This window comes from Leptodactylus fuscus, chromosome 5, assembly GCF_031893055.1.
Source record: "Leptodactylus fuscus isolate aLepFus1 chromosome 5, aLepFus1.hap2, whole genome shotgun sequence".
In the NCBI taxonomy this organism is placed as follows: Eukaryota; Metazoa; Chordata; class Amphibia; order Anura; family Leptodactylidae; genus Leptodactylus; species Leptodactylus fuscus.
Genome location: NC_134269.1, coordinates 51,932,374 through 51,952,827, shown reverse-complemented (window position 1 = coordinate 51,952,827; position 20,454 = coordinate 51,932,374). Strand labels below are relative to the sequence as shown.

At 42.7% G+C, this 20,454-nt stretch overlaps 1 protein-coding gene across 1 annotated transcript in view; it reads right to left on the bottom strand.

The window, feature by feature from the left end:
• Nucleotides 1-8,431, bottom strand: part of CORO2B (coronin 2B) — a 49,617-nt gene extending 41,186 nt beyond the window's left edge. Inside the window, exon 1 of the mRNA XM_075273109.1 lies at nt 8,192-8,431. Within this exon, the coding sequence (XP_075129210.1) occupies nt 8,192-8,206 (15 nt within the window). The 5' untranslated portion in view covers nt 8,207-8,431. The remainder of the gene's footprint in view (nt 1-8,191) is intronic.
• Nucleotides 8,432-20,454: the final 12,023 nt, after the last annotated feature.

Here is a 20,454-nt window from a genome sequence, read left to right as displayed (position 1 = left end):
CTAAGGCTCCTGGCCCTTGGTGCAACTGCACCCCCTCAAGTTACGTCCCAGCTCCCCACAGAATTCTTCCTTGGCTATGCAGTGCTGAACAACTGTTACTTTTACTATTAAAGGGGCTCTATCACTGGGAAAAGTAATTTTTATCTAAACACATGCTTGCATAGGCTTTAGAAAGTCTATTCCACACCTACCTTTAGTATGTAGATTACCTCAGTGGTTTCTGAATAAGTCCGTTTTTATTCATATGCTAATGAGCTTCCAGCCAGCACAGGAAGTTCCCAGCAGCACTCATCTCTCCTATTATCTCCTATGTGTGTGAGGCAAACAGGAAGCTGAGTCATCATCATCAGCAGCAGCAGCCTCCCATAGAAAACAATAGCAAAGGGGTGCACAATGTATCGTGCACCAGTCTAATTAGCATATGAATAAAAACGGACTTATTCAGAAACCAGTGAGGCAATCTATATACTAAAGGTAGGTGTGGAATAGACTTTCTAAAGGCTACGCAAGGATGTGATTAGTTAAAAATGACTTTTCCCAGAGCCCCTTTAAAAGGTTCATTTTCTCATTTCTGCCAGAGAAAAGCTGAGTATCATAAATCTTCTTCATGCACTTCACTCCAGAGGACAGGGTTAATACATTTATGATGCGCAAATTGTAAGCCATCAAAGGAAAATGAGATCAAAAAAGTCTGATCAGTCTTACTGTGGTGAGGCTAACCTGTGGACCCTCTTGACTTCTGGATCAATGTAGTTACATCAATGGGTATAACTTGAAGCTCTTGGACTACACTTAAAGGCAGCTTGTCATCAGTATATCAATCTAGTCCTGCAGATAGATAGGTTAGAGTCACCGGTATAAATTGGGGCCTCAACTGGAGTAACTCTAAGGGTTGCAATAGTTACAGCTGTGACTAGACCCACAAACCAGGGGCCCACAGGTCACTCTCTAAAAATTTTTTTATCTCCTTTCTGATTTCTTTTGATGGCAGTCATTCTGTAGGTTGTAAACGTATGACCCTTGCCCTCTGGTGAGCTGGAATGAGAAGATTTGTGATATACAGCCTTCCACAAAGGAGAAAATTAACCCTTTAATGGCAAAAAAGGGGCATAATTTTTATGAGGGGGGCACTAAAAGGGAATGGGGAATGATGGGAAGTTTGTGTTCAACAACATGTGGCGAACGAGTATTTTTGGCGGTCTGAGCCCAAATAGAGAAGGAAAAGGAAATGTAAATACTGGCGAAATATACAAATGGTATGCAGATGCTGGTTATGAGGAGAAATGGGGGACCCATGTTATTGTCAATATGCAAATGAGCTTTTTGGAGCAATGCAATCATTTGCACATTGACAAAAATTGACAATATCTTAGTGACAGGCACCAATTCACCAGCTGACCCTAACATGACTCAAATCTGCAGGTTTGATATGCAGGGTTCTGGCGACAGATCCCCTTTAAGTATCTGTAACAAGGCTCCCAATGACTATGTCATTCTGGAGTTTTATTTATTTTGCAGAGGGCCCCGTTGCTACTCTGCATTCCCTATAACTACACCTTGAAAATAAGTTTTAGTATACATATAGGTCCCTAAATATTTATTCCTTACGCAAAAATGAGTCAAAAGTAAAGACCCGACAAGCTCCTCCACTCCAGCACCATCTCTGTGATAACCATCCAGACATTACAGCACATCTTGTGCTCTGCTTATTGAGCTGCATCTACATTTTCCCTTATAACGCATACACTAATGTGTCCAATCCCAAGGGTCTCCACCCAAATTCTTCCCTCAAATGTTCCTTTTTTTTGTGGCTAAGGCTAAGATATATTTAGCTTTTCAATTAACTTCTTTAAGGAATGACCTTGCAGAAACTTTATAATGGAAAGGCAGGGACATAACCAAACCCTCCACATCCACATTTCCACAAACAAAATGCTTGGCTCATACATAATTAATGACGCCTGTTAATGGCTTATGATTAACTCCCAGCTACCCCTGCTGGCTGCATTTCTCCTGTCCTTAGACATTTGACATGGTCAAACAAACATCACAGACATTCAGTATTTTGTCTCAATAGTCTGTTTGATCACGGACATAGAAGACATCCGGTAACCCAGCCACTACTAGATGTCATGTACTGTACTGGGACTGGGTATACACATATAGCACATGTCACCGTACACAGTACACGTGTATCCTACGTGATGTCACTTTTTCTGCCTGATTGCTGCAGACTGGCAATATAAGGAACCTCCCCACTGCAGTATTCTCAATGTACGTATACACAGTGCAATGTGCAGACACACAAATATTCAAGGTGACAAGAGGTCTCTGGTGGCATGCTTGTACTAAACCCAGTGTAAGAAAATCATTGGCATGAACTAGGCAATAAACAAATGGTTAAAGTTAGAGATTAAGAATTGTATTGCTAGTTAGGTAACCATGAAACCTAGAGTGCCCTTGGCATACTGTTAGCATTACAATTAATGAAAGTGCAGCGTCCAGTTAATGTGATTAACCCTCTCAGTACCGGGAATGTAAAAAGCACATGTAAGATATATTCTGCAATCGTACAAACATGGCTGTACTTATAAGTACATAGGGAATGTGCATACAGCCCCATAAAGTACCAGAATAGCATAGGGGTGGCAGAGATTCCAATAAAAATGCAGTCATTCAATACTACAGACAGGGGCAAACACAGATATTGTAGAGTCCCATAGTATGGGCTCCACCGTGATGATGATTTAATATAGTCAAGGAAGTTTTTCAATTAAAAAAAAAAAAAATCACACTCCAAATCACCCAGATCCCTTATTAATATGGTGCTTATTTTGAATACCCGGGGGTCAATTTCTTAAGACTGCCATATAGCAGCCTATACATCTTAATAGGTATGGGACATGTTAGGTGTTTTGTGTACCAGAAATTGAAATCTATAGTTTAAGTGCAGACGTAGATTTCATCTACTGTATTAAGACCTTATTTGCACCAGTACATATGTTGTGGTGTGAACTCCTGCCCCTCCCTGCACACTTTTTACAAAGATGGCAAGTGTAAACGGAAAAACTCACATTATTATGGTTTTGCTTTTAACATGCATAATATGAATAAGCCTGCAGATTTTTCAATGCAAACTGCTATAAACACATTGATAAACATCCTCAATATTGCTCACTTCTTTTAAAACTTTCTGTCTGTAGTCACCACTAGGAGGAGCTCAATGCATAGGAATTAATACAGATACCATTAAACTATAAAAGCTGTCAAAATTTCCTTATACTGTGCTCCCTCTATTGTTGGCTGTAGCAAAATGAAGCCCCTCCTCTCCCTATGGGCACCATAGCCGTGCTGTGTGACTATGGAAGAAACTTTTAATACATCTTATCAGAGAGAATTGTTTCATTCTGTTCTTATCAGTCTAATCCCTGCCCCTCACCCTCTACTAAATCACTGCTTGCCCCTCTACAGATGGACTGCAGGTCACCTGACTCAGTTGACTCTTCTATATATATAAAAGTCTATGGAGAACTGGGAATAAAAAAAAGAAGATGGGGATATAAGCCACAAGAAAGACAACTTTTAGTCTGACCCTGTAGATTTTTATAATAGCCAAAGCCATCTATTCCCAACAGTACATGTCAACAGTTTCTGTATATGTAATGCATGATCCTGGGGCTGTTTTTAATTGAGTGAGATACAGCTATGGTGCAGATTCTCCTGTACTTACTGTATGCAGTGTATGGCAGCTAGTCTCTACCCACCAGTTCAGAGAGAACTGCAATTTCCTGATACAGCATGGAGTGGGGACAAAACCTAAAAACTGCACAATATAAGACAATCAATGACCATGCTACCCCTTGTGTACATATGGCATCATGGCGTTTATTGAAATGGCAGGTATGCCTTCAGAAGTGGGGAAAGGGATAAAAGTATTTTTTATTGTCTTGTGTCTAGGATTGTTGTCACTTCCCTTCTTCCGTAAAGTAGTGAAGGGAAAGCTTGAACATCGTGTGCTTTATTATGACATCATTGTCCTTTAACAAAAGAATTTATAAGAAATTATGTTAATCTATCATTTTAATTGTCCAATAATAGTAATATTCCCATAAAGCATAGCCGTACCTTGGAGTTTCACTATTCAGAGCTGTTTTTTTTTTTTTTTTAACATTCTTCTATCTACAAATATTCTCCAGAATGGGATGTGTTATTATGAGCTGACTAGGACTGGAATTCAGGATTCACACAGCTGCTCATCTCCTGCTGACTACAGAGTTTTGATGGTGGTTTCCTGCAGCCTGTAGTCAGCTTGTAGGGTTTCCAATCAGAGATGGTGGGCGACTGTGGGAGTTCCCAGTTTGCAATGGGAACAAGAAATTGCTATTTTGTGAAGCATGTAGCAGGTTTTGCCAAACGTATTAGTTCATGCACTGTTTTGTTAGGTTACAATTTATTCACCTTCCCTCTTCTATCTATTCCTTATGTTTGAGCCATCTCATACATTTATATACACACCTTCTTAGACCAGTTTCATTGCTTGTTTTCTTAAAATATAAATATTCTTAAAATATCATGGAATGACCTATTTATCCTAAAATGATTCCTTCTCACCCAGTTTCTCTGGTTTCCCTTTACATCTTGTATCTAGCGTTCAGTCATCTCCCCCTTTAACCCAGTGCGTATCCCTAAATCAAGTTTTTCCGCTTTCTTAGCTTCCTTGAACACATAAGACATACATCGTTGATCAGCCCTATACAACTACAGCTTCCCACATCAGCCCTTCTCTGCCTTAATTCAATCATACATCACTTATATCTTGCTTGTCGATAGAATTGCTGACACTTTTCCCCTCTCCTATGTCCATTCATGTCTTCTAAACCAGTAATTCCTGGGGTGTTTCCATTTCAGCATTAATAAATCAGAAAGGCTTCCCATTAAACCCATCCATATCTCGATTCCCCATGAATCAGCAGTTCTGTCCAAAACAAACTCATCCATCTGCTATACGTTCTGAAGCTCAGCTGAAATGTCTACTAGACTTATCCACATCTATCTATACTAGCCATGTTCTATATTTCCTATTGTTTCTAGTATAGTCCCACCATGTACTACAGAACTGTACACAGATAATCTTACTTACGTAGGTTTATTTGCAAAGGAAGTCCTTTAACCAACCAATAAGTATGTGTGTGCAGTGTTATAGGAATAAGGAGAATCTGGAGGACATTGCCTTAGACTTGTTATTTTACACAATGTACTCAGTTCTTCTGTACAGTACTGAACCATTCATCACCTTTCTGAACATGCTCACTTATCCTTACCACGCATCCATATATCACAACTCTTTTCTCTATGTAACTCTATTATTCTTCCCAATGTTTCCTCCCAATACATTATTTGTAGATATATGGGCTGCACAGGTGGCAGTCACTACCAAGCCCTGGACCCCAATGGTCCCTCTGCCATATAAAATTTACAATATTGGTATATTTTACAAGTTAAATGGGGGCTCCATCACAGATTTTGCACTGGGGCCAAGTAATGCATCTGCTTTCTACCATACTTCCCTGTTACTTTTATCTAGAATTTCCCCCATCACACAGGTGGCCTAATTCATTTACATGGTCACTGACTTTTCAAGACTCAATGGGTCAATATAAAAAAAACTTAAAACATTTTCTGAGTGGGAAATGCTTTTTTTCTCAACTTATTCTCTGTTAATTCCTTGCTAAACTGACATGTACTCTGATATCTCTGCGGAATCTGTCTTGCTAGTCTGATATTTACTAACAACTTTGCTTACAAGTCTATGGAGAAGGAGTGAGCAGTAGCTGTGTAAGAGAAGAGATACACAGACACCGAAGAGCCTTCCAATGCTAAAAGAGGTTGTCCAGGCTAAACTATATTTTATCATTAGGCTGGGAGAGGTAAAAAGTTTTTTTTAGAAAAACATACTCACCTGTCCCAATGCTCTGATGTCCTTTCTTGCTGATAAATTTGTCGCCAGCTGTGCCATTCTGGTTCACTTCCACTGAGGCCACTGATTGGCCTTAGCAATTACATGACCACTGAGGGCAATCAGCGGCTACAGTGGCCTTAGGACGAGAATCGGGAATGTCACAGGCAGTGACATCCCCAGTCCCCTTCTAGAGTCAGCTGATTGGCCTCAGCAGTCATGTGCAAAGCAACAGGACTGGACTGCGTTGGAGGCACCAGAGCACCGGAGATAGGTGAGTATGTTTTTTTGTTTTTGTTTTTAATGATCCCTGGCCTAATTAATAAATAAAAAATTTTTGCTGGACAAACCCCTTTAATAGGAAGTTTCTATCTCTCCTCAAGTGCTTTATTCACATCAATACAATTCAATACCTCTCTATAATGTCCTATATGGTTGCTTCTGGGTGACAGAGAGCGAGCAAAAGAGAAATTTTCAGGAGGATTAGTCTATTCTATCTGTGTGCAATGTTTGGAAGCCATCATAGAAGTTTATCTCCACCCACCAGCTCAGGGAGAACTGAAAATTAGAGCTGGAGCATGCAGAGATTTAATCTACTAAAATGCAGAATATATGTAAAATAGTGGCCAAAAATAGTGTTACTCTTCATCCACATAAACTGTTCAACTGATTTATCCAAGTGTTGTTGAGAGGTTAGATACACTTTAAAACATAAGCAATTGTCTTTCCTTGACTAATCCCATAACCTAAGGCGATGCAATTCTAATTCCTAATGTAAGTATTCAACTTCTCCAACATTAGATGTTATATTAACCCCCACACATTGAAGGAAACATGCCACAAGGAACATGTTGTCTGATCTGTCGGCAACATTATATATACAACAGGAGGAGGTGGATTTTATACATAGATTTGTGGGAAAGATTAACAATAACTTGTGTATTACTCGTTCCTCTCTGCTCGGGAGTCCCACGGGTGGTGCTACTCAGTGACTGACAGTTTCCCTATACATAGATAGCTGCCTGTAACTAATTAGGACCGCCCACCGGACTCCAAAACCGAGAATAAGCAGAGATTTAAATGAATGAACTCCAAGTTATACTGAATCTTTTCCCATAAATTATATATCAACCTGCTCAGTCCCTCCTACTTTATGCTGACATTCACTCTGAAATCTCTGCTGAATCTGTCTTGCTAGTCTGATATCTACTAACAACTTTGCTTACAAGTTTATGGAGAAGGAGTGAGCAATAGGTGTGTAAGAGACAGACACATAGACATAGAAGAGGCTGCCAATGACCAAGATGACCAGAAATAGGACTGGTGGTACAATATGACTGCGTCTCTTTAAGTATATTGTATGTGGACCAGTCAAAGTTACTTTTTCATTTCTATACCTGTACCTGTAAACAGATGTAGGATTTACTAAAACCGCCTCCCTATCGGTTATACTTTCTACCAGTTTCCATGCACTCACCCACTTTTTCATCTTTGTCTTTCAACTTTCCTTTATGGTCTGTCCCCCATACTCAACAAACACCAATATCTCAATCTGTATGTTATGATCCATCACATCTTATTACAAGTAGTTTGGCCAGCTTTCCGCTATACTGTTCGCAATACGTATTATGTAGACACCATTTCACTATTGAGACACATCCACTACAGTCTGCTGCGTTGCTCAAAACCCAACTATCCCCCTCCTCACGAAATTCAGCTATTCGTCACCCACGCCCCCACGTCACAAAGCTTTAAGCAGCAGGTTGCACAAATGGTTAGGTTAGATTTCCATGTGTTCTCTCTGCAGATGTCTAAAGATTAACAAGGGAGCTGTGGAGCCTATAAGTCCCCACTACATGCAGAACGGTATTATGTGATATTCCAGGATTAATCCTCTGCTTGGACTGGATCCAAGAGATTACTAGCTGATTGTTGGGTACTCTGCTGCATGGTTGTGTGTAGTGGGATCATAGAGCTGCATAAGCTTTCTGCAGTCTCAAAAGTCCATGGGTATAACCGCAATGACTTCCCACATCCCATGTAATGCACTTTCCTGCCCCATTAAACATACGATTTACCCCAGAGATTGTAAATTCCTTGAGATAGAAAGCATATAATCTATCCAGATGGAGAGGATGCTGACACGCACATCCTTGTATGTATTATTTTATCCCTGTCTCTCCCCCTCCTCGTCCCTCTCCATCTTCCGCATACATCAGCACTGGCTCAACTTACCTTGGTGACAGTCATACAGAGCTGTGTCAGAGCAGGGGGACCAGGCGCCTGGGCTGCTGGATTCTGACTGCAGATCTCTGTGCGTGGTGGCTGCTTCCAAACACTCAGTGCTGCCTCCCCTCCTCCTCATTATTCCCATCCTTTGCTGGCTGAATTGTGATGTCACTCCGCATCCATACTGATCAGGCAGGAAGCAGCTCTACCGCTATTAACCTTTTCTTCACTGAACCAGTGGATGTAGAAATGTATAAATCATTAAATGCACATAAAATTAACAAAACTTTCAAAAAGTTTCAAGGACTCAAAATTATGGGGAAATGTTATGGATGCAGTTCTGGCCCTGGTAGGTTGTGTCGAGGACTCAGCTTTCAGTTTATGCCATAGGTGTGCACCACAACAGTGGGAGGGACAGCACAAGAGTAACACCTGTTGGTGTCACCTGGATCTGAAATAATAGAGATGATCTCAGTGTGTCACATTGATCACCTAGCACTTGATATATTTGACATTTAACCCCAATCGGTTCTGGGTGGTCAATGATCCTAAACTCAAAGTGATTTAACTATTCGTAGGACAGCAAGCTATCGCCATTCTCCCTTCTACAAGTTTGCTTTAATGTAATAAAGGGCTACAAAACTAGGACAGTGATTGTGTAGGTTGCAGAGATAAGTGACTTGACAGTTCTGCCAGTACATTGTTGCTAACTGTGCTGCAAGCTTCCTGGGCGCCATACATAGAAGGCTACAAATCAGCTACAAATCTAGAATAAGGATATTGCAGGGTTACAAGGATAATGACTATGCAGTCTATTTGTAACTAGATTTTGCAGGGGTCTGCAAATAAAATGCAGCGAGTATGCAGAGCAGCAAGTAGTAATTCTGCATGCTACAAATGTAGTATGGCACTTGCTGGACTGCGAGTATACTGGGGTGTGTAATATATGGATAATGATGCAAGGACATGACTTTGCAGTTCTGCTATGTTGATTCTGAAGACCTGCAAAATATATCTTGAGTATGCAGCAGAGTTGCAAGTATAGTGTAGCTTGCAGAAACCCTGTAGGCTTAGTACGATGACTGCAGTAAGCACACCCACAAGCTTTGCAAATAGAAAGATTGGATGGAGACAATTGCCTGATGTTGTTCTATGAAAGTGATAGATTTAGTCACAAAGGGGGGAATTTATTAGGACTGGGACATCATGTACCAATCTTAATAATCTGGCCACCGGCCACAGATGGGCCAGAATTAGGAGGCTCGCTCAAGCTCCAGAATTGAAATCTACGCCATTCTAGGACTGGTTTAGGTTTCAGCTATATCTTATGTACATTTTCTGGCTTTCTGAATTATAGTATATCTGTCAGACCTAGGTGGATCCTTCCTTGATCTCTGGCATGCTTAACTCTTAGATAAGCAGTGGTCCCCTTGAGCCCAGTGGTCCCCGGCATCTGTTTGGGTTTGTCGGGTGCTGACGCTGACCCTGTGTATGACCAATTTGAATTCCCATAAATGTAATATAGTCAGGGTAAATATTTTTTCATTTACAGTTTAAAGAACAGATGAAGCAAACAACTTAGGCCTGGTTCATATCTGTGTTCGGTATTCCATTCGGGGAGTCCGCTTGGGGTCTCCCCAAACAGAATAGCGTATGCATTGACAACCGGTGAGCTTATGAAAGTAAATGGGCCCCATAGACTATAATGGGGTCTGTGTGAGCCACTTTTCTCTCTGCATGATTCATGCGGACACCGCATGGAAAACACACGGACCCCATTATAGTATATGGGGTCCATGTGCTATCATAAGCTCACCACTTGTCAATGCGTTCGGTATTCTGTTCGGGGCGTCCCCAAGCAGACTCCCAAAACGGAGATGTGAACTAGGCCTAAATCTTCAAATATCTAACCAGGAAGTACGACTCACAGGCCCACTGAGAAATGCAATACTGATGAGCAACCAAATGGGAAAATGACATTTGCAATATAGAAGACCAAATGGTAGAAGTTAAAGGGTGTCTACCACCAACAAAATAGGTTCTAAACCACGTATAACCACAATATGTGTAAAAGTGCCATCTTAATGCAAAGAAAATCAACCATATGCTGTTCGGTGCACCTAGGCCTTGGTCATGTCTTCTAGAGGACCTGTCTGTTTTCACCTGGGGTTACAGTACATTAGGACTTGTCATTCTCTTTAGGATTAGGATTGTACATTAGGATCTTTACACCCACATAGGGTGATCTGGTGCCTCTGAGCTGGGCTTACGGCTGGAGGTAATTAAAGTGGGGAAATTACTGTATATACTCGAGTATAAGCAGACCCAAATATAAGCCGACCCCCCTAATTTTACCACAAAAAACTGGGAAAACTTATTGACTCGAGTATAAGCCTAAGGGGGAAATGCAGCAGCTACTGGAAAATGTAAAAAATTAAAATGGTCGGAGTTTTTGGGTGCAGTAGTTGCTGGGTACTGGGGAAGGGGAGTGGGTGTTTTGGTTGTCTGTCTGCCCCTTCCCTAAGCTTGAGGACTCATTTTTTTCCCCCACTTGGAATTCAGTCTGGCTGAATATAGGGTATCTGCAGTGCTCCTATTAACCCCTTCCCGACGGAACAGGAGCACTGCAGATCCCCTATATTCAGTAGACCGGGCACTCTCAGACACAGGGATACACAGTCATTTCTTACTTTTATATGTATTCTAGGGAAAGGAGGGATTTAGAACTTTTATTTACTTTTTTTTTATTATATTTTTTTAAAGCTTTTTTTCCCCCACTATTTTATGGGAGATTCTATACATTACTATTGCGGCTGGTCATAGACCCCCCCCCCCATTTTTTTTATTTATTTTTTTTGCTTGACTCAATTATAAGCCGAGGGGGGCTTTTTCAGCACAAAAACTGTGCTAAAGAATTCGGCTTATACTCGAGTATCTATGGTAAGTGGATTTGAGGCCAGAATTTGTGACTCCGAGGACCTCCTCTGTCATATTATGGGTAAGATTGAGACTCAGGGATGGTTTAAAAGTTATGTGGTATTTGTTAATAAAATGGCTGCTGTGGCCAATTCAATCCAGCTTTGTGTGTATGAGTGTTTATTTCAGGTTTGGGTTCTCAGAGGGAGGACTGGACAATTAACACATCATGAGGCACTAAGTAAAAATGGGTGAGAAGGGTTAGCGCAATAAAGTAGAAGATGGAACATAAATTCTGGAAGGGAAAATTAAAAATTTCATTGGTGGAGAGCAATATAGTAATAAGTAGTATAAGAGGGGTAGTAGCATATTTAGGGAGCAAAGTGAGCGAGGCAATAGATTTGCTTGTCTGAAGAGTCTTTGAAGAGTAACGAATACAACCACGTAGAATTGTGAGCCTCTGATCTATCATGTTCAGAGGCTGTGAGTTTCTCCATATGTTTAATATAGATAATCTGGTTAACCAATAAATGGAGGATTGGTGGTGGGGGTTGGGTAGATTACCTGGTTGATGACTGACAGGAGGTTAAGTCTGGGATTAAGGGGAGAAGGGCAGGTGTGTTGGAAAAAGTTGAGGAAGTCATGAAATTGCACAAGGAAAGGTTCAGTTTTAGGGCAACTTTACCACATGCGGAGGTAAGAAACATTTTTGGATGAACACCTCTAGCTATATCTGTAACCGATGGGTATATGTGATGAAGATGAAGGTAATTCTAGCATCGATATCATCTGAAGAGAAGTTTGTAGTTCTTCTTCTGAGCTCAACTGAAATGAAACACTTGTATTTGAATATGGAGATCTTGGGTTGATCCTCTTGGCTTTATGATCCATTTCCCACCGTAATAGAAAGGTGGGGGTTGGGGACCCAATGGTCTTGTGTCTCCCCCTATAATTCAGAGTAATGTGTGTTGAGGGTGATCTGTAATACGTAGTTATTTGATTGACGTGAGGTCCATACTGTTCTTAGTTTTATTGCTACAGGGACGATGCTGGGGCAGTGTGTGACAGAGGACATTAGATATGCTGCCCCTAACAAGGGTAGGAATGCCATAAAAACAAAAGACCCATTACTTGCCTGGTAAATACACATTTTTTATTTTTTTATGCAGATTATGAGCCCCATATAGGAATCACAATGTAAATTTTCCCCTATCAGTATGTCTTTGTAGAATAGGAGGAAAATCACACAAACACGGGAAGAACATACAAACTGTTGTTCCTGGCGGGATTCGAACCCAGGGCTCCAAGGCTGCAGTGCTAACCACTGAGACACCGTGTTGCCCCGACGTCTTTTGTTTTCTTATAGCACTCTTCCCCTAGACTGGATTTTGTCCAGTCACACTGCCTTTAAGATCAGGTATAGGTTTGCTAATTTCAAGAATTCTAAACGTGAAAAGCAAATAAAACATTTTCCATGCTGGGTTCAGATTTGCTTTGTACTCTCAGTTTTGTGTTCAATCATAAGAATAGAAAACTGAAAGAAACTGTTTCATTCACTTTCACTGGGTATTTAACCACATTAGTTGTGATAATTTTGGTCAGTTTTTTAACAGAAGAATTTCCTACTGCTGCCATTAAAGCCAATTGTTTGGATCTGTCACAGGATCAGAGTATCGGACGATATGGCGACAGATCCCAAGGGACCCCATTGCCTATAATGAGCCATGATCGGTAGCTGCTTTCTGCCTGGCATCTCCAAATAAAAAAGGTCATGCCTTTAGGACATTTTTGGCCACAATTTGAGACAGAGTCTGCTCTGGATGCACTGAGCGTAGCCTTAAATGGACCAGTTTTTTTCAGTTCTTTTGTTCCTTTTACAAAAATTAAAAAGAGAATGTAACATATTAGTGCGCCCAGTCCTCAATGATATATTGTTATTGATGTTGAGCTTATGATTCATGGTTATTATGACACCTGTGTTTTTTTCCTTTAGCATAAATTATATGAATATTAGCATATTGATATAAAAAGGAAATGACACTGTGTATAACATATATTTTCAAAACCGCCATGTGCTCCACATATTGTAAGCCTGATAGAACAGATTGTACGTTGGTTGAGAACAAGGCCCATGTGCCACCTAGTGGTGCTTTCTGGGAAACAATGGCCAGTGTTTGGGGCTGTCATCGCATGAGTGTTATTTACATGGGTTCATAGTTACATAGTTATTATAGCTGAAAGAATAATAATAGAAGAAAATCTCCTGGAAAAAAACTCATAAAAAATACAATAAAAAAACACTTCAGGAAAAAAAACGCAATGCATTTTGTTACGTGGGCCTTAGCCTGAGCACTGCGGGAAAAACCGCAGCACAAAACTTTTTTTTTTTTTTTTGCTATAGTTTTTCCCACAGTGCTTTTCAATTATACCTATATGGAAAATGTCAGCGTTTCCATAGGTGAAAATGACATGCTATGATTTACAAAAACATGGTGGTTTTTGATATCGCAGCATTTCCGCTGTGGATATTTTTCCGCAATGTGTGGATGGGATTAGCCAAAATCCCATACACATTACAGGTACTATAAAACACTGCAGTAAAATGGCGGCTTTTACACTACTTGGGATCCTGGCTTTTTACATCTGGCCCCTACACTGGCAATATAGGACACATGAGTAATGTACCATGTATACTGCAGTGCAGAATCTGTGCGCCTGCCTTCCTTGATGCTACATACAGTCCTATGAAAAAGTTTGGGCACCCCTATTAATCTTAATCATTTTTAGTTCTAAATATTTTGGTATTTGCAACAGCCATTTCAGTTTGATATATCTAATAACTGATGGACACAGTAATATTTCAGGATTGAAATGAGGTTTATTGTACTAACAGAAAATGTGCAATATGCATTAAACCAAAATTTGACCGGTGCAAAAGTATGGGCACCTCAACAGAAAAGTGACATTAATATTTAGTAGATCCTCCTTTTGCAAAGATAACAGCCTCTAGTCGCTTCCTGTAGCTTTTAATCAGTTCCTGGATCCTGGATAAAGGTATTTTGGACAAACAATTCAAGTTCAGTTAAGTTAGATGGTCGCCGAGCATGGACAGCCCGCTTCAAATCATCCCACAGATGTTCAATGATATTCAGGTCTGGGGACTGGGATGGCCATTCCAGAACATTGTAATTGTTCCTCTGCATGAATGCCTGAGGATTTGGAGCGGTGTTTCGGATCATTGTCTTGCTGAAATATCCATCCCCGGCGTAACTTCAACTTCGTCACTGATTCTTGAACATTATTCTCAAGAATCTGCTGATACTGAGTGGAATCCATGCGACCCTCAACTTTAACAAGATTCCCGATGCCGGCATTGGCCACACAGCCCCAAAGCATGATGGAACCTCCACCAAATTTTACAGTGGGTAGCATGTGTTTTTCTTGGAATGCTGTTTCTTTTTGGACGCCATGCATAACGCCTTTTTTTATAACCAAACAACTCAATTTTTGTTTCCAAAATGAAGCTGCCTTGTCCAAATGTGCTTTTTCATACCTCAGGCAACTCTATTTGTGGCGTACGTGCAGAAACGGCTTCTTTCTCATCACTCTCCCATACAGCTTCTATTTGTGCAAAGTGCGCTGTATAGTTGACCGATGCACAGTGACACCATCTGCAGCAAGATGATGCTGCAGCTCTTTGGAGGTGGTCTGTGGATTGTCCTTGACTGTTCTCACCATTCTTCTTCTCTGCCTTTCTGATATTTTTCTTGGCCTGCCACTTCTGGGCTTAACAAGAACTGTCCCTGTGGTCTTCCATTTCCTTACTATGTTCCTCACAGTGGAAACTGACAGGTTAAATCTCTGAGACAACGTTTTGTATCCTTCCGCTGAACAACTATGTTGAACAATCTTTGTTTTCAGATCATTTGAAAGCGGGCTGTCCATGTTCGGCGACCATCAAACTTAACTGAACTTGAATTGTTTTGTAGAAAGAAATGGTCCAAAATACCTTCATCCAGGATCCAGGAACTGATTAAAAGCTACAGGAAGCGACTAGAGGCTGTTATCTTTGCAAAAGGAGGATCTACTAAATATTAATGTCACTTTTCTGTTGAGGTGCCCATATTTTTGCACCGGTCAAATTTTGGTTTAATGCATATTGCGCATTTTCTGTTAGTACAATAAACCTCATTTCAATCCAGAAATATTACTGTGTCCATCAGTTATTAGATATATCAAACTGAAATGGCTGCTGCAAACACCAAAATATTTAGAACTAAAAATGATTAAGATTAATAGGGGTGCCCAAACTTTTTCATAGGACTGTATGTATTCTGTTTTTTACAATATATCCTTAATAGAGATGAGCGAATACCGTTTGAGTAGGTATTCGATCGAATATCAGACTATTTGAGATATTCGATTCCAATCGAATACCACGCGGTAAGCGCAGTGAAAATTCAAATTCCTTCCCACCTTCCCTGGCGCTTTTTTGCACCAATAACTGCAGGAGAGGTGGAACAGGAAGCAGGAAAACGTAGGCATAAAAAAAAAAAAAAAAATAGGAAAAAGTCATTGGCTGGCTAAATCAGGTGACCTCAGATTTATAAGAATAGTGGCAGCCATGTTGGTGTCATTTGCGGTTTGGTGAGATACGGAGAGACATTGTATTGAGGGTGAGATCGTTTAGCCACTGCTAGGCAGGAAAAATTCAACAGCTCTTTTTAGAGCTACACTGCAGGAATAGTACACTGAACCTGCCAAAGATGCATCAGGGTAGCATCAAGGGATGGGGATGTGGAAATCCAGCTGGGGATCCAGGCCGCAGTAGCTCGACTGTGGATCCAATTAGTTACTGGAGAGGGGCAGCTAGCAGTGCCACAACATCAAGCAGGGTGCAGGGTACCCTGCTGACGAGGCCCGAGCACTGGGAACCTATGCTAGGGTGAATAGCAGATATTGTGGACCCGCAACCAGCATGTCCCATCCACAGTACTGACGAGACACAGTTCCATGTGTCTGTACCAGCACAAAAGTTCCTCGTCCTCGTCCTCCTCTAACACCACCACCTTCACCGTTAATAAATAAAACATTAATGTTTTAGAGCTCACCCCAAGGGCCTGAAAATTAATGTTTTAGGGCTTACCCCAAGGGTCAAAAACTAAAGCTCTGCTGGTTAAAGGCTCAAAAACTAAAGCTCTGCTGGTTAAAGGCTCAATTCACCCAAAGGGCCTAAAACACTGCTGGTTAGAGGCTCAACTCACCCAAAGGGCCAAAAACTATGCTGGTTAGAGGCTCAACTCACCCAAAGGGCCAAAAACTATGCTGGTTAGAGGCTCAACTCACCCAAAGGGCCAAAAACTATGCTGGTTAGAGGCTCAATTCACCCCAAGGGCCAAAAGCTAAGCTGGTTAAAGGCTCAACTCACCCAAAGAGCTAAAAACTATGCTGGTTAGAGGCTCAATCCACCCAAAGGGCTAAAAACTAAGCTGGTTAGAGGCTCAACTTGCCCAAAGGGCCTAACATTCTGCTGGTTAAAGGATCAACTCTCTCCAATGGCCAAAAACTATGCTGGTTAGAGGCTCAACTCACTGCAAGGGCCAAAAACTATGCTAGTTAGACGCTCAATCCACCCATAGGGCCAAAAACTAAGCTGCTTAGAGTCTCAATCAACCCAAAGGGCCAAAAACTAAGCTGGTTAAATACTCAACTCACCCCAATGGCCAAAAACTATGCTGGTTAGAGGCTCAATCCACCCAAAGGGCCAAAAACTAAGCTGGTTAGAGGCTCAACTAACCCAAAGGGCCAAAAACTAAGCTGGTTAGAGGCTCAACTCATCCCAAGGGCCAAAAACTATGCTGGTTAGAGGCTCAATCCACCCCAAGGGCCAAAAACTAAGCTGGTTAGAGGCTCAACTCACCCAAAGGGCCAAAAACTAAGCTGGTTAGAGGCTCAACTCACCCAAAGGGCCTAACATTCTGCTGGATAAAGGCTCAACTCGCCCAAAGAGCCAAAAACTATGCTGGTTAGAGGCTCAATCCACCCAAAGGGCCAAAAACTAAGCTGCTTAGAGGCTCAACTCACCCCAAGGGCCAAAAACTAAGCTGCTTAGAGGCTCAACTCACCCAAAGGGCCTAACATTCTGCTGGTTAAAGGCTCAACTCACCCAAAGGGCCTAACATTCTGCTGGTTAAAGGCTCAACTCACCCAAAGGGCCTAACATTCTGCTGGTTAAAGGCTCAACTCACTCAAAGGGCCAAAAACTATGCTGGTTAGAGGCTCAATCCACCCAAAGGACCAAAAACTAAGCTGGTTAGAGGCTCAACTCACCCCAAGCGCCAAAAACTATGCTGGTTAGAGGCTCAATCCACCCAAAGGGCCAACAGCTAAGCTGGTTAGAGGCTCAACTCACCCAAAGGGCCTAACATTCTGCTGGTGCAATGCTCAACTCCATTAAAGGTGCAACGTTTAGATGGCTTCTTTCCAAACCGAGGGTGATTGCTTTTCGTAAGATCTGATGTCTGTTTCCAGCCCTGATTATCCTGGTTGATATTTTTCAGGAATGAGGCCAGCTCAGCATGAGAATCTTCTACGTTAGGTTGTCCATGCCCACTAATGTGCATGAAGACTCAATTACAGTAAATGTTCTTATTTTTCTCCAATTCAATCTCTGAATGAACTGCTCTGAAAGATGGCCTAGGCACTGCTGCAATGGCAATCACTGGCTTTTTCTATTCTGGTTCCAATAAAACAGAAGAGAGACACCGAGCGCTCTGAGCGTAGTATGTGAGATCCGTTCTGAGAAAAAACAATAGTAAGTTTATAAGTTGACCAGTTGGTCTCTCACTTTGGAGGGTTGTGAGTAGTCACAACCCCTTTTGGTCGCTTTCTGAGGCAGGGTCAAGGTGAGAGTGGCTGCAGATCCAATGAGACACCGGAAAACCGGAGAGAAAACGTAGGGAGACCAGGAACCAAAGGTTCTTGTTGGGGTAGAGATCTGCGCTCACTGATAAAAGGATGACGTGAAGACCGGATTATCCAATGCGAAAATATATTTATTACAGAAGGGTAAAATAGCACGACGCGTTTCGGGACGCATGCTAATGTTTCTTTAGGTTTAAATTTGTGTTTCTTTATAAATGTTTCAGTTCCCTCCTTTCCCCGGATCTGGCGCGGGTGTTTAATAGTGTGGGGGACTCGTCTCCGTTCTCTGCGCAATTTTTATCTGCCCTGATCACTGTGCTTCCTAAGCCTGGTAAGGACCCTGTATGCCCGGGGAGTTACCGGCCTATTTCCTTAATCAATATTGATGTGAAATTATATGCGAAATTGTTGGCGAATCGCCTCTCTTCCTTCATGCCCGCTTTGGTTCATAGTGATCAGGTCGGCTTCATCCCGGGTCGGGAAGCGCGTGATAACGTTTGCAAAACTGTTCTGGCCATCTCTATAGCCCGCTCCTCTAAGGTTCCCCTTTGTTTGCTTTCGATCGATGCCGAGAAGGCGTTTGATCGCATTCATTGGGGTTTTCTCCGGGAGACCCTTGCACAGATCGGGGTTGGCTCCGGTTTCCTGGGCAAGATTTTGGCTCTTTATGGGAATGCGTCGGCGCGGGTCCGGGTGAACGGAGTGATCTCGGATTTTTTTCCGGTCCGCAATGGTACCCGCCAAGGTTGCCCCCTCTCGCCTTTGCTCTTTGCCTTGGTGATGGAGCATCTGGCGGTGGCGATGTCCACGGTATACAGTTGGGTTCCCGTATGGTCAAGGTGGCGCTATATGCGGACGATCTTCTGCTGTATGTCTCTGAACCACGGGTTTCGTTTCCGGCTGTCTTACGTGAATTCTCCCGCTTTGGTGCCCTTAGCAATTTTAAGGTCAATTTATCTAAGAGCGAGGCTCTTAATGTCTCTCTTCCCCCTTCTGAGGCTGAGTTCCTGTCTCGGTCTTTTCCGTTTCGGTGGCAACCTTCCTCCTTCAAATACTTGGGGATCCGTATCTCTCCTGATCCTGCTTCCCTGTTCCAACTTAATTATCTCCCGCTTTTGGATACTATTACCTCTGATCTCCGTTCTTATGGAGCTCGCCTCCCCTCTTGGTTTAGTCGCATTCATGCCCTTAAGATGGATGTCCTCCCTCGGTTCCTGTACCTATTCCAGGCCTTGCCCATCCCTCTTCCACGCGCTTTTTTAGCCAGGGTGCAGTCGTTGCTTGGGAAGTTTGTGTGGGATTCCTCTCGGAGCAGACTGGGGTTCAGTACTCTTGTCCGGCGTAAATATAGGGGTGGCGTTGGTCTCCCGGATGTGCGCCTTTACTATCGTGCCTCGGTCTTGCTTCGTCTGTTCGATTGGCGGTTCCGTCGCCGTGATAAGCAGTGGGTTTCCATCGAATTCGATCTGATTTCGTCTTCGCTTTCCTCTTGGCCATGGATCCCTCCGCACTTTCGTCCTAAATCCCCTGGCCTCTACGTTCTCCCTTCGCATTTTTTGAAAGTATGGGATCTGGTCTGTTCTTCTGGCCGCTTGGCCCGTGTCCCGGGCCCTTTGACTCCCCTCTTCGACAACCCTATGTTCCCTCCTGGCTGCTCGGTTGACCAGTTCCTCTGCTGGGACCGAGCGGATTCTACTTGTCTTCAGGAGGTGGTGGGTGATTCTCCGCTCCTTCCGTTCACCCAGCTGTGTAGTTCTCACCCTGACCTGCGCCTCTCGTGGTTGGAGTACGCTCAACTCCAGTCCTTTCTGAAGCAGTTTTCGCTCACTCCTCGCCTCTCTTCTCCTCCTTTAGCCCTTGAATCCTATGTTGGGCGTCAGACCCCCCCCCTCGTGCCCTTTCGCTACTGTATGATGTTCTCCTCTCGGATGTCACTGCGGAACTCCCTCCCTACGTTGCCGCTTGGAACGCCGACCTTCCTGTGGGTTTGTCATCTGCGGATTGGGACCGGTCCTTTTTGCTATCTCACAAGCTGGCCCTCCCGTGTAGCGCTCAGGAGAGGAATTATAAGATTCTGTCTCGGTGGTATAGGTGTCCAGTGCTTCTCCATAGGATTTTTCCCGCTGTTCCGGACTTATGTTGGCGCTGTGGCTCCGCTAGGGGTACTATGTTGCACATATGGTGGGACTGTGACGTTCTGCGCCCCTTTTGGGACGCGGTATTTTCTTTGTATTCCAGGGTCAGTGGGCGCTCAGTGACTGTCTCTCCCCAGCTGGCACTTCTGTCGATTATCCCTGGTAAGCTGTCGGAGATTAAGAAGGACCTCCTGGGGCACTTTCTTGTGGCCGCCAGGACCGTCATCCCTAGACACTGGCGCAGCCCTACCCCTCCCTCCTTGATTGAGTACCTCCAGGAGTTCCTTCTTATTC